Source organism: Centroberyx gerrardi, chromosome 18 (assembly GCF_048128805.1).
Source record: "Centroberyx gerrardi isolate f3 chromosome 18, fCenGer3.hap1.cur.20231027, whole genome shotgun sequence".
Classification (NCBI taxonomy): domain Eukaryota; kingdom Metazoa; phylum Chordata; class Actinopteri; order Beryciformes; family Berycidae; genus Centroberyx; species Centroberyx gerrardi.
This window is the reverse complement of record NC_136014.1, coordinates 11872428-11887352: the sequence shown is the minus strand read 5'-3', so window position 1 is coordinate 11887352 and position 14925 is coordinate 11872428. Positions and strand designations below refer to the sequence as shown.

Sequence of the window (14925 nt, the reverse complement as noted above, 5' to 3'; positions counted from 1 at the left end):
GTCTCTCTATAAACACACCAGTGGAGGTTTGACCGGCCAAAGACTCTTGTCCCAGGACTGGGTCCAGTCATTTTGTCATTCAGGGGGCATTTCAGATTTCCAGCTGAGAATGTAAGGGAAAATACTGCAAAAACAAACACCATTCATATTTGTACCAATCTTCTAATTTATTTAAATATATTTCATTTTTAAATATATATGTTTTTAACACCCATTTGTTATATGCCAGACACTTTAATTTATGGTAGTTAGATGGATTCCTCTTATGCTTTGTTTTACAATATGTACATATTGCACTCGGTTAAAATGTTCATAGCCTACATTATGTACAGCGGAAACTTGTGACAACTTGAATATATAAATATATAATGTACCACACTCAACCAAGAGTCACAGGAGGGCTGCGACTTACAACTTTTGACTGCAACGACCACTTAAGATAGCGTCTCTGTTTTCAATATGTCTTGCGAAGACATCAAGAGGCAAAGAAATGTTCATGCGGTTAATAATTTAATCACAGTTCTCAGTGTGAGCACAAGTGGGTGAAGGAATGCCGTGACTGCCGGGGTCTGAGAGAGCCGTTTGTCCAGTAATATAGGTAGTGCAGAGAAGAGGTGGCGGGCTCAACCCAAAACATGAAGACACCGCAACCGATTGCAGAAGGCATGTCACGCCTCACGTACTAAAAATACTACTTACATTTGGATTCTGTTCTTTGCTTTAGGAAATGAACAAAAAAAAAAATCCCTTTTTGTTTTGGCAAAAAAAAAAAAGCTGGAAAAAGGCCCCAAGTCGGTTTTGTCAGCCACTGGTTCTTTTTCTTCTACCCCTTTGTTTTTCTTCTTCTGTTTCACCATCTATATCTTGGTCTGTTGTTGTTGCCTGGTCGCTTCCACCTGTGGGAACAAGTGGTGGCGGCCCACCGTCAAGGCCAGGCAGGGCAGTGGGTGGTAGTAATCCATGCCTCGGTAGAACAGACCACTCTGGAGGAGAATACTGTGCCTAATAGCAGTCGGGGGGCTGGTCAGAGTATGTTAGGCTTCCCTGTTACTGTCCAAGGCACTTCAGTTTTCAGAGTTTTTTTCTTCTGGATAGCTCGGGTTTGGCTTCAACCTATAATGAAAAGGAAGTGAAATTTTAGTGCTGTCTCAAGACTTGGCAGCGCCCGAAAAATTCTTTCCCCTCCAGAAAGAATCATGAAAAATAAATCAAGACGCGAAGTGATTTGCCAAACTTGTGCTGCTTTTGCTGTGCCGCAGCTATGTATTGACACAGCACGCATATCACTGCTTTCAACAATTGTCTTGATGTATGTCTAAGACTGAGAAAAACATTGTCTCTGCACTGAAAAACTTAAATGGCCTAGAGAAAAGTGTATCTGTTTGTAGTTTAGGACACCGCAACTGCACATTGAACAACATGTAACTATGTCACTGATTGATTTAGTCAGATGCATAATCATCTGAAATAGGGATTTTCTGCTAAGTAACCTCAGAAAAAGTCACTTGTATTACTCTGTTAGCCCTATGCTTGCATAGGAGTCAGTCATAATCTCTCTCATTTTTAGCTTCACATCTGTCTGATGCATGATGCAATTTATTGGCACATGCTATATTCCAGTGGTGCCATATATATTTCAGTTTGTACGCCTTGTCACATGCTCTTTTAACTGGGTAATTACACACACGATACCACAGATGCATTTAGCCCCCCTGCACTCTTTGTTTTCCTTCGTCTAACAATCACAACACACTGGGACTTTGACTATATGTCCTGCGCACACACATCTCCTCTCACTGAAATGAAGCATTCATGACAGAATGAATGGGAAATAGACCTGGTATACCTTGTGTGCGCTACCCCTCTGTGCACTGTGGGCTGCCCGCTAGCCGCGTGAGAAGCCGCGCACATCTTTTGAAGTCTGAAAAGAGAAGATGAAATGGAAGACACTTAGAAAATATACATGTGAGGCGGAGGCTTTTTAGCCACGCTGTATTGCTATCAACCAGGAGGAGCGTATCTCATTATGGGGTGAGTGTGGCTGCAGGTTACTTACATGCAGGTATCGTGCAGTCCCTGGTGTTGTGGTAGAGTCTGTACACATGCTTCCTGCACTTGGGACTGAAGTACAGAGGACCTGAAAGAGAGCAGGTTTTCAGATGAGTTCCAGGTCTCCAGCCACCTGACCTAACATCCATTACATTGCCATTACCCAAGGCTATAACTCCTGACTCTTATATCTGACTTTCTTGCCCCTGCGTCCCCCAACATCTGTCTGTCACTCTTTCTTTCAGACATTCTGCTTTCTCTCTCTCTCTCTCTCTCTCTCTCTCTCTCTCTCTCTCACACACACACACACACCAGTCACATATGCACAGTGCTACAATGGGTTCCAATGAGGCTCATGCCTTACCTGTTAAGTGTTGTAGAAACTTCTGTTTCCTTCTGAGGTCTCTGGGGAATATTTCTGTTGAAGATCAGAGGATGGAAAAGGAGCATCAGCTTCAAAACTGCATGTTTGAACCTAATAGCTTTTAAACAGATTAGAGCTCTGCAGATATTGGAATGACAGTGCGCAAATTCATTATTATAGCCATTACTCTTCTCAAAGTGGATTTTCACCACCTCGTTGGTGGTAAATAAAAAGTGGGTTAACTATGACTTCCAGTCAGTGATCATCATAAGGCAACCAACCACCAATATAAACAAAAACTAATCACACTTCCATAAAAACATTCATGTTCTCCTTAAAGCCAAGCCTCGTGTAACTTACATCAGTTTGATATTACTATGATACATTCTGAGTTTACAGTTTGAATTGAAAAAAGGTGGGTGAAATATTCCTCAGCATCCCTGTTTATACAGCATCCTCTCCAGATCCACGGGTGCCGCCCAGATGCCAAGACGCCACTCACCGATAATTTGATCCCCTCTGTCTGATTTGAGGTTGCGTAAATCCCTTGGCTCCGCCGGAGTCTGCCTCACCGGGGACGTTATCGGGGAAACCGTTTTTGCGCTGTTCCGACCCCGGCTGTCCTCCACGTGTCTCACGATGTCCGCTATCCGCCTGAGGCTCTGCGCGTCCCTGCCGGACGCCGTCGGGGCCGCCGTGGGCGCGCTCACGCCACAGTGGCCGGTAAGAGTGCACATCAGCAGCACCAGTCCCATCGTGACGGGCTTGCGCAGTCCGCTCATAGCTCCCGTGGACTTGAGGGGGAAAGTGAAGTCCTTCTCTGTCGCTTTTGGGATGAACTTGAACCAGACACCTGCAAGAGAGGAACGAGTCACACAGGCGTCAGTCCACTAAAACTTCCAGAACCCGCTTAGATCCACTAGCCTACATTTCTGCGGACAAAGTGAATAAATGACTGATGAGTGACAAGATACTATTTTATCAGTGTGATAAAGAATCAGACGAAGCCTATAGGTCACCATGCTTGTCCTGAATCTTTTTTTATAGATAGGCTTATGGCGATTTTTTTGCTTAATCTTTGCTCTCCATCATAATAATAAAAACTACAAGATCAAAGTTGGACTCACTTAGGCTAAGATATGGCAAGTGCACGGACCTTGCCATACCCAACTGGCGCCAGTGGAGTCACAACCCGCAAACACTTTCACTTAACTTTTAAAGTTATTCGCCTAATTGTCGGTCCCAGATATTCTGATGATCTTCTGATGCCCCATTCATTTGACATATCCCGATAAATCACATTCTCCATATTGTGATCATAAAGCCAATTTCACCATGCATTCTTAAGAATTCAAGTTTCGAGGAATTCACCGCAATTTTGGCCAGAGCTATAGGCTATAAGAATAAATCACTATTGACTAACTCCAGGTTTGTTGGCAGCCTGTATGCCTTGTCCACCCGAGAGGGGCTTTAGCGATGAGGCATTTGTGTGAACACGTTTTTCAAACAAACTGGATGAAATGATTTTAATCAGAGGAATTGAGGACGAAAAAGTGTTGCAAATCGGTCATTACCTTTCGGCCTCTTGAAATGTGAAAACTCCCTGTGCGTCCAACAGTGATAAAATAGAAATAAAGATCAGTTCAGGTTCTTGGTAGTACTGTCCGGTCCCAAGTCGCCTACGTCCTTTTCAAATCACTTCTTCTGTAGGAAAAATAACAGCTTTTGAAGTTAGAAGTGTAGTTGATCAGCATCTAGTCATCCTCTAATCCTTGGCCGACTGGGGAGAGGTTGGAAAAACAACTGAGGATCCGTTTGTCCAACTCCTGTGCGCGCCTCAGCTGAAGTGTCCGATCCTTTGCCAAGGTGTAGCTCACTTTTTATTCTGGCTCGTAGACGTATCGACCTGTCCCTTGTGGGTTACTCCGCCGTGCCTTTAATTACAAGATGCATTATGGGCACTCCTGAAGAGGAAAGTCCGTTAGTTCCCGACCATCACTTGTATGCTGTGTGAAGTTTTCTGCGCCCCCCTCCTTTCCGTTACTCCACTTATATCTGCAATACGCGGTTACAGGAAGCGTTTTTCTGCTTTTCCCTTCGACAGAAATTTCCAATCAGCCCGACATACACCACCGACAGATACCGGCATCTCCAGTGGAAATGCTCTCATAACCTCCTTGCGATTCTCAGAATCTCTTTTCGATCCATGTTGCTCGCGCGCTTTAAATCCATAATGGAGATTGCAACACAATTACGCACCGTTAGTGATCATTGTTTGGAGATCAATTACGCACCGATTTTGAAAGCCTGTTGCACTGGCAGTTTTCTGGTCGGAGCAGCGGACCACAAAGCATAGCTGAGGTTTACCCCTACTCCTCAGTGTGGATTAGTTTGTACGAGCCTACCGTCGGTGGTACAACTCCCTTTAAGTGAAGGCGTGCAATTGGCTCCCATACTGTATTTCCCTCCCCCTCAAAAGTGATTGAGTATTTTGCTATATTACAAAGACACGATAAGACAGAGCAACATATTACAAAACCACGAAAATAAACTTGATGAAGCACCACAACTTCCAAAAGCAGCGCAGACTAGTTATATAGACGTATAAGACCTAATTTAAAACGCATGACTTTTAACGGCTTGGTGAAAACTGTTGTCTTCTCGGAAATCCTCATGGAAACCGCACACTCATTTCACTCTTTATCTTATCTGATCACCAGATTTCACATACTGATATAGGGAAACCTCGTGGCGTTTGGCCACAGAGCTGCCTGACCGAGTCAAACACCTCCTGTGGCCGTGCGTAAAAACCTTGGTGCTGAAAGGACAGCGCGCAGTGGCACCCAGCTGCCAAACTTACACACCATGCCCTGCATCTGCTCAGCGGTGTTGCGTGGTAATGCGTTACAGTAATGTGTTATACGAGTAGTGTAACGGATTACAATGCATTTCAGTAACCAATGATAAACACAAGTCACCCCCTCTAATATCAGATCAAAGTTGAAGTGTATATCCCACCTTCCATCCCCAGATTCGTTTTCACAATTAGCTGACATCCTCTCACACAGAACTTTGATTGGGAAAAGTTAACTTTCTGGAACTATTGGAAATATTCCCAGTACTTTCATTTTATCAATGACAAGAACATTAGACATCGGCGCTATTCGATTTCTCCGATGATTCACCGGAGAGGTAACTGAGTTATCTTCGTTTTTGAAGGCCAGAGGAATATGCAGAGGAAATATGCTAGATGACAGGTGCGATTTAATTTTTTTTTTTACCCCGGATGAACGACCAGAGTCCTGGGAAGGAAAACCCGCATAATGATCAATGTTTCCCCACATAAATCTATAAACTATCATCATTAGGCTACTATTAAGATCAGAGCTAGATTGTGCTGTTCCACACTGTGCTGCACATCAGCCGCCAAGTGCCACATCAAACCAAGAGGCGGATTACAGATTTGTAGATACATGCCATCACAACACATTCCAGTCAATCCTTTGGCTCAGCGACACACCAACTAGACCCATCATACTGTGAAAGATACTTCTGCTCTCTGTTAAACTAGACGTGTCCTTTGCCATTAAATCCATAAATTGAACACAAATTCATTTCATCATCTAAATCTTTGTCATAATCACATTATATTCTTGACTTGCAGATGGAAAATTTGCTTTTTTTAGAGCATTCTTTCATTTAGATTGTAATTCAAACTGTGTTTTTTATTGATATCTTACTCCAGCCATTTAGTGAAAAATGCAAATGTAATAAAGTTTTTACAGCCTCATAAGCTGTCACATGCCATCAGTCCATGCGTAAAACCTTCAGTCAATAAATTGAAAAAATATGTCTTAAATTCAGTGAATTACCATGTAATCAAAGCCAGCAGTTGGGCGACGCTGTTTCAGCAGGGGGCGCCATACTGCAATCACTGAACCTTTAAATAGTCACAATGTTTTTCATTTTATACTGAGTTTAAACAGGCTTATTCTTTGCATGTAGTTATCCATCTTGTCCCAAATACCAGAACTTTACTCACATTTTCGCTGGATTTAACTTTAATGAACTTTTATGAACAGTCCAGGTAGTGGAATAAGGGAAGTGCTAACACTGTACAGGGAAACTGGCACACTCAGTTTACATCAAAGTGAGGTCAATGGGCCTTGTCTGCAAAGCATATCATCCCCTTGGGCGACATCATTCAATCGTCCTGGTCCATTCTGCAGCAGACAACATTGCATGCAACGTTTCTATTTAAGCTTGTGTGGGAACAGTTGTAAATTCAGTCTGACTCGTTTGAAACAAAAAAATAAAATAAAACAAGTAAAACCCATGAGAGCAGAGCCAAAAAATATTGGGGGGGGGGGGGGGGGTTACGAGTGGGTTCAAATGACAGATGATGGCAAAGGGAGAATGATGAACTGCTGCATTATTGTCACATTTGTATGCTGGTAAATCATCTGGTTAGCATGTGAATTAAGACATTAGTGAGTTGTTAGAAGAACTGTTATTTTGATTTTTTGCTTTGGCAAACTTTTGTACATTTTTGGAAAGCTCTGCTGCGCCTCATCCTCTTCAGCCGGTGTGTCTAGTGTGCTCTCTGAAATCTTTGAAAAACTGACACTGAACACATGCAACTGAGAGAATTATGATATTGCTTGTTCAGTGCCAGAGTATCCTCAGTTACTCACAATGCCAATTTATGATTTGTGTTTAATTGTCCATTAAGCAGCTACAACACCATGTCTGAATTATTACCACATGTAACTGCCAGCTAGCTCTCTGTAACTGTGAATTATGTCCAAAACATTGTCTTCTGTGCATACAGTAGATATAGCATTTAAAACCTGGACTGTTGTGTAAGCTTGTTTTATCCAGAATCTATGTGCATGCAGCTGTATGACCTTGTTTAACTTGAATGCGGTCACATGTTAAACTGTGCTGTCCAGTGCGTGTAACACCCTGAGTCATATTCAGATGACCTCCCACTTCCTCAGTTTTCTTCGGTTTTCACATGCATTACAGTGTAGCACATGGACCAAAGCCTTAAATATGAACAGGGATGTAGCAGAGGTCAAGTACCTAAACCCAATTTACGCCACTTTCTGAAATAGAGTTTCCCCACCATAAAAAGCTCTAATCTAAATTTCTACTATTCATTATAGCAAGAAATATTAGGCTGATGAAAGCTGGATACAAATATATTTTTTAAGAAAATAAAACATAAGCTCATGCTATTCTGAAAATGTCGGTCTAATAGTTTTTATTAGAGTTCATACCTATTTTTTCATTCACCACATCACTGGTATGAATGAACCACATGTGGTAAACCTCATATATGCGGCGAGGTGGTCACTGGTATGAACATGCTGATTGTCTCTACTCAGTGAGCTGTTGGACAGGCTTGTCCATTTCTTGCTGAGTTTCTGCTATTTTTTCTTTCTGAAATACAACTTGACTGATTAAAGGAGGATGTGGCCCTCTCTTTAACCTGTGGACGTGCCTTTTTACGCCTGACCGCCCTGTCCGAGTTGAAAATTCCACTTCCTTAAGGTGTTATTCAAGGGCAGTTTCTCATCTTTGTCAGGGAGCGAGGTCTTCTCCGGTCCCGGCCGCAGCAAAGGAACCCACGTCTGTAATCAAGGATGTTGAAATATTTTCATTTTGCGAGGGTCAGGCACACCGACACCTTTCAGAAAAACAAATGTTAAACTGACTTGGTCTTAAACTTGGACACATCCTTTAACAGTGGAGTGAAAATAGAAAGAAAGCTCACTGTACGTGCCCCAACCATATTTCCATCTACTGAAAGGAATTGGTGTTTTGTCTATGCCACAAAAAAACCCCAGTCGGGCTTCCTTCAGGCAGACAGCATGTTGACTGACATCCACAGTAAAGGCCCAATATGTCTGGCTTTGGGGATTGGCCCATCTCCCTCTTTCACACATGTAGGCTTGTGATCTTGTATCTATTATACCCATTTCCTACCTAAATGACTAACTGCTGTCCTGCCACTGGTATCCATGCAAGAGTTTCTCTCCATGTGTTTCTGGTCAGAGGAAATCCTCCTTGGATATAATACAGATCCCTCCAGCCTCTTGCTGCTCTCTCCTCTGCTATCATTTCAAGTGTATGATTCTCTTTATCTCTCTCTCGCTCTCTCTCTCTCTCTTTCCTTTTCTCTCATTCCTTCTCTCTGTCTTTCTCTCTCCATGTCACTCTCAAACATACGCACAGTGCGAAGTTATTGATCATTATTGCACTGGCCAATTCACACAGCCTGTTGCTGACCACTGATGGTCCTGACTGTTTCCACTTATCTTTCGCCATCTATCACTACCCTTAATCCCACTTTCGTCCTTTGCTTTGGTCTGCTTAGCTTAGGTCATCATTTTGCTGCATGGCCAACCATCTGCTTCTCTCGCTCTCTCTCTCTCTCTCTCTCTCTCTCTCTCTCTGTCCCGCCTGTTCTCCACCTCCCTCTCTCTCTTTTCTTCACATCTCCTTTCCTTCTCTTCACCTCTCCATCATCTCAACTGTTTGTCACGGCAACTTGTTGCACAACAGCCTGTATATATAAGCACAGTTCTTCTATAGAGGTGAGAAGCAGTGTGTTTTTTTTTTGTTTTTTTTAAATATTTTTATTCCAGGATAGCAAAGTGGAGACCAAAATACAACAGGCATAACAACACTTTACCCCCCCCTTTTTTTTTTTTTCCCTAACCCCATATACCCCCCACCCTTTAGCTCTTACTGCCTATATACAGCCTACGAAAGTTAATGTAGAAATTAATACATGCGTATACATATATATCTACAAGCAAACACATAAATCTACATACACACACATATATGCACATACGACTGTGTACATATATATACGAGTATCTGCCTATCTATATGCATATATATTTAAATGAACAAATGAATAAATAAATACAAAATAATTAATACATTTAAAAATAAATAAGTAAATAACAAAAAAAAACAAAAACAAAAAAGAATACATGGATAAATAAATAAATAAAAGGATAAATAATGACCTTATGGATGCATCAGCATTTATATACAGTAGTGACGTAGTGGATAATTTAAAGTATGGGCAGAAAGTTAGGCCTAATTGTTTCGTAATATGACATCATGGGGTCCCAAATTGTGTGGAATTTTTCTATTGACCCTCGGGTGAAATATTAAATGTTTTCCAGATTAAGGTATAGCATTAGGTCTTTAATCCAAAGTGAGGCGTTAGGTGGCTTTGTAGATTTCCAATCTAACAAAATTCTCCTCCGAGCTAGGAGGGAAGCAAAGGCAATTATGTCTTTAATATTCCATGTTAGTGAAACATCATCACCTGGGACCCCAAAAATGGCAATTTCAAAACTAGGCTGTATGACTATGTCATGCTTTAGATAAGGTGTTAAAACAAGTGGACCATTCACTCTCCTCTGTCAGCTTGGGGCAGGCCCATAACATGTGAGTCAAGTCTGCCTTGGCAGAGTGACACCGATCACATCTATCATTAATATCAGAATATATCCTAGATAGTTTAGCTTTGGTGTAGTAGCAACGGTGAACAACCTTAAACTGTATTAAGCCGAGACGAGCGCAGGATGTAGTTCCATTCACTCTCCTCATGATGTTCTTCCAGGTTTCATCTGAAATCTCTCCTCCCAGTTCTTCTACCCAGTGAGTTCGAATTTTATTAAGCGTTACATTCCTAAGAGATAATATGGCATTATAAATACTTGAAATCAGACCTTTGGAATGCAATGGGATTTTAAGAATCAAATCAATTCCTGAATGTGATGGTTGGATAGGGAAGGCTGGGCTGTGGGTGCGAACAAAGTGACGTATCTGGAAGTATTGAAATTGAATTTGGAGATTGAATTTGTCCAGTAGAAGATTAAAACTGGCAAATGTTCCATCTATGTAAAGATCACTGAACTTGAAGAGACCTAACTTCTGCCATGTTGTAAAAGTGGAATCCAGTTTAGCAGGAAGGAATAGGTGATTATTGCATATGGGACTCTGGACAGAAACATCTAACAGATTCAAATTTTGTCTGAATTGTGACCAGATCTTAAGGGTGGAGGCGATGACTGGGCGTGTCGTATATTGTGAAATTGGAAATGGCAACTTGGTTGTAACCAAGGAATGGAGTGAAATTAGCAGACAAGAGTTTTCCTCCACTTTGCACCAGTCTGTCTTTGGAGATTGTGTCCAGTATATACTTTTTTGTATGTTAGCTGACCAGTAATAATACATAAGGTTAGGGAGAGCTAACCCCCCCTGTTGCTTAGGTCTTTGGAGAAGTTCCATGCGTATTCTAGGTTTGTTGCCGCCCCATATGAATGGTGTTAACAATTTATCTATCGACTTAAAAAAGGATTTTGATAGAAAAACTGGGAGACATTGAAATAGATATAAAAACCTGGGTAGTAAATTCTTTTTCAAACAGTTAATCCTACCAGCAAGAGAGAACTGCAACAAATCCCAAGTCTTGAGGTCAGACTTAAGTTTATTAACGAAGGGTACAAAGTTTTCTTCATAAAGGCCTGAGAAGGTTGTAGTTATATTAATACCCAAGTATTTAAAACCGGATCTAGACATTCGGAAAGACAGGTCCGCGTCTGTAATCTGGAGAGCTAGGTTGTTGATAGGGAAACATTCACTTTTATGTAAATTTAGTTTGTAACCTGAGAAAATGCCAAATTGATGTAGCATTTCCACTATAGTGGGGCCGCTGTGAACAGGGTCAGAAATATATAATAATAAATCATCAGCATATAAAGACACTCTATATCCTATACCTCTTCTATAAATCCCATGAATGGAATGTGAGGATTTAAGCATTATAGAAAGAGGTTCTATGGCTACAGCGAAGAGTAATGGACTCAGTGGGCATCCTTGGCGTGTAGCCCTTGAGAGCGACTGCGAATGCAAATTATTAGTAATCGCCGATGCTTTTGGGGAGGAATATAGGAGATTAATCCAAGCGATGATTTTGGGCCCGAAACCAAATTTTCTTAAAGTGGCAAATAAGTATTCCCATTCAACTCTATCAAATGCCTTTTCTGCATCCAAGGAAACAACCACCGCAGGGAGTTTCTTGGATGCGTCAGAGTGAATGACATCCAGCAGTCTGCAAATATTAGTAAAAGAGTGACGACCCCTGATGAAACCAGACTGATCAGTTGAGATTATATTTGAAATAACTGTGTTCATTCTGGAAGCGAGGATTTTGGCTAGTATTTTCACATCCACGTTTAGCAAAGAGATGGGTCTATAAGAGCTGCATTCTAATGGATCCTTGCCGGTTTTAGTAGGAGTATAATGGATGCCTCAGTGAGGGTCTGAGGTAGAACCTTTTGGGTTAAAGAGTGTTCAAACATGTCAAGGATCAGGGGGGCTAGTTTAGTCTGAAATTTTTTGTAGAATTCAATTGGATACCCGTCTGGTCCTGGAGATTTCCCACTTTGCATTGTTCCAATTGAGTTTTTAACCTCCTCTAGCTTCACAGGTTCATCTAGTGTTTCTTTCAAATCAGGGTTAATAGTGGGGACAGTTAACTTACTAAAAAATTCTAACATAGTAGAGTTATCATCAGGGAATTCTGACGTATATAGATCAGAGTAATATTTTTTTAGAGTGTTGTTGATTTCAGCTGGAACTGATGTCAGGTCCCCCGAGTTACTGCGAATCTGTGAAATGAGTTGGGATGCGGATCTACATTTTGCCTTTTCTCCATGTTCGTATACATATCCTCGTGTGCGGAGCAGGTGTTTTTCAATTTTATGTGTTGATAATAAGTTATACTTTGTTTGAAGACCCACCCTTTCCTTGTATAACTCTGGAGAGGGGTTTTTAGAGTATTGGTGGTCTATCTTTGCTATAGAATCAGTGAGTTGTTGTTATTGTTGTTGATTTCTGTCTTTATTACGAGATGCAGTGTATGATATAATTTCTCCCCTAATTACAACCTTGAGTGTCTCCCAGAGTATAGATGGTGAAATTTAGTCCTGTTTGTTAATAAAAAATTGTCTAATGCAGTGACAATCTTAGTACAGAAATATTTATCAGCCAGTAGAGCTGTGTTTAATTGTTTTGACTGAAGGGAGCAGGTTTCTATCTATGAAAAAATAATCAATCCTTGAGTATGAGTGATGGACATGTGAGAAAAAGGAAAATTCCTTTTTAAATGGGAAAAGAAATCGCCAAGGGTCTATACAACCTGTCTGAGTCATGAATCTGGATAGGGCCTGAGCCATTTTAGAGGGAGATACTGATTTGGGGTTTGAGCGATCTAAAGCTGGGTCCATCACACAATTCAAGTCTCCTCCCAAAATTAGATGATGGGAGTTTAAGCTGGGCAATAAAGAAATAAGTTTGTTAATAAAACTCACATCATCCCAATTGGGGGCATAAACATTTACAAGGAGGAGAGGGGTGTGAAAAAGATTACCACTTACAATGACAAAGCGCCCTTGTGGGTCTGAGATTATTTCTGTTACATCAAATTGTATTTTTTTATGAATTAATATTGCAGTTCCTCTTGCCTTAGTATCAAAGTCTGAATGAAATATTTGTCCAACCCATGCTTTTTTAAGCCTGGTGTGATCTGCTCTACGCAAATGCGTTTCCTGCAAGAAAGCTATATCTGTTTTCAATTTTTTCAGATAAGCAAATATCTTAGGTCTTTTTATTGGCCCATTTAACCCTTTAACATTCCAACTTGTGAAAGGATGCAGAGTAACTATAACATAAATACAAGGTGCGGTACAGCAGGGAAAAAAAGAAAAAGTAAACGTAAAAAATATTCGTCTTATCTATTTTATCATCATATATGCACCTTTGGAACACATGTAGCCGCACCTATATATATACTATAGTTGGATGTATCAGCAAGGGTGAGGAGGCTGAGTATAGGGCTGTGGTGGGAAACTTTGTCACATGGTGTGAGCAGAACCATATGCAGCTCAACGTGGCAAAGACAAAGGAGCTGGTTGTAGATCTGAGGAGGGCCAAGGCACCGGTGACCCCTGTTTCCATCCAGGGGGTCAGTGTGGACATTGTGGAGGACTACAAGTACCTGGGAGTGTACATTGACAATAAACTGGACTGGGCTAAGAACACTGAAGCCCTCTACAAGAAGGGCCAGAGCCGTCTCTACTTTCTGAGGAGGCTGAGGTCCTTTAACATCTGCCGGACAATGCTAAGGATGTTTTATGAGTCTGTGGTGGCCAGTGCTCTCCTGTTTGCTGTTGTGCGCTGGGGCAGCAGGTTGAGGGCAGCGGACGCCAACAGACTCAACAAACTGATCCGCAAGGCCAGTGACGTTGTGGGGGTGGAGCTGGACTCTCTGGCAGCAGTGTCAGCCAGCAGCCTCCTACTCCTCCTCCCCCACACCCACCGTCAAATTTCTTATTTTTCTTATTTCTATATTATTGTTGTTATATATTGTAGTATAATGCACATACTACGAAACCCAATTTCCCCTCGGGGATCAATAAAGTATTTCTGATTCTGATTCTGATATATATATATATATATATATATATATATATATATATGTATGCACACACCCATGCACACACCCATACCCGTGCACAACTTGAGTACATGCATACACACATAGACATAAAGGCCATACACCCACCCACCCACACACACACACACACACACACTTTCGACTGCCAATAATGTCTTGCATTTACTCACTCTGTTGTCTTAATTGGCCTGTGTTGTGGAGGTTAACAGCATTATGGCAGGCATAAGCAAAATCAAATATAGGCCTAAGTTATAGTTCAGTACGGTAGTTAAGTTATAGTATCAGTACGGATAGTAGTAGAGAAAAAGAGAAAAAAAAAAAATTTTTTCCATCCGTGACGATATCGAAGCCTCATATTGGCCATTTGTGGAGTTCATAGTGTGAATGATTCGAAAGTTTATTCCTGAAGGCCAACTCGTTCATTATAGAAAGTTTTAGCCTCCTCTGGTGTTTCGAAGGTGAGGTTCTCTTCCCCGAATGTAACTCGGAGTCTTGCCGGGTGTAGTAGTCTGAATCGTATTCCTATATTTACGATACGCAAGTTATTCCTGCGGGACCATGTTCTCAAGGTCGTCTAAACGGTCCAGGAGTGAAGTGTTCTGAATCTGCAGGGATTTAATGGTGGCCTCAGCCTTGACCAGTCTTTCAAAGTTCTCGCCAGCTAAACATTCTGCTGAGGTAAGACGGGTCTGAAAACTTTGAACTGTTCCACGCAGCGAGTCAACTGAACTTTGTAGAGGTCTGATAGAGTCTTGAATGAGGACCGCCATGTCCTCTTTGAGGCTGATTCACTGTTTAACTGGCTCATGGATAGTGCATCTGCAACATTGTTTCTGTTTTGAGTTGCTCATTCCGTATTTCGTATTCCACTTTGTTATAATTGTTAGTTGCTCGTTGTAAAACTTGGTGTGCAAAAGATTAGATAAAGTTTTGAAGTGAATTAGTCGGGAGACGCTCTCAC

The 14925-nt window shown here is 41.4% G+C and overlaps 3 protein-coding genes across 3 annotated transcripts in view; 1 reads left to right on the top strand and 2 right to left on the bottom strand.

The window, feature by feature from the left end:
• The window catches only part of LOC139926156 (testis development-related protein), a 404183-nt gene that overhangs the window by 63160 nt on the left and 326098 nt on the right, over window positions 1-14925 (top strand). The gene's annotated exons all lie outside the window — the stretch shown is intronic.
• ccdc167 (coiled-coil domain containing 167) overlaps window positions 1-14925 on the bottom strand; it is a 209928-nt gene that overhangs the window by 32934 nt on the left and 162069 nt on the right. The window lies entirely within an intron of this gene.
• Window positions 1857-3195, bottom strand: alkal2a (ALK and LTK ligand 2a). Its single transcript, XM_071917731.1, has 4 exons — window positions 2916-3195; window positions 2414-2467; window positions 2057-2137; window positions 1857-1921 (listed from the first exon to the last, which is right to left on the bottom strand). The coding sequence occupies exons 1-4, from the start codon at window positions 3193-3195 to the stop codon at window positions 1857-1859; spliced, it is 480 nt and encodes a 159-aa protein (XP_071773832.1).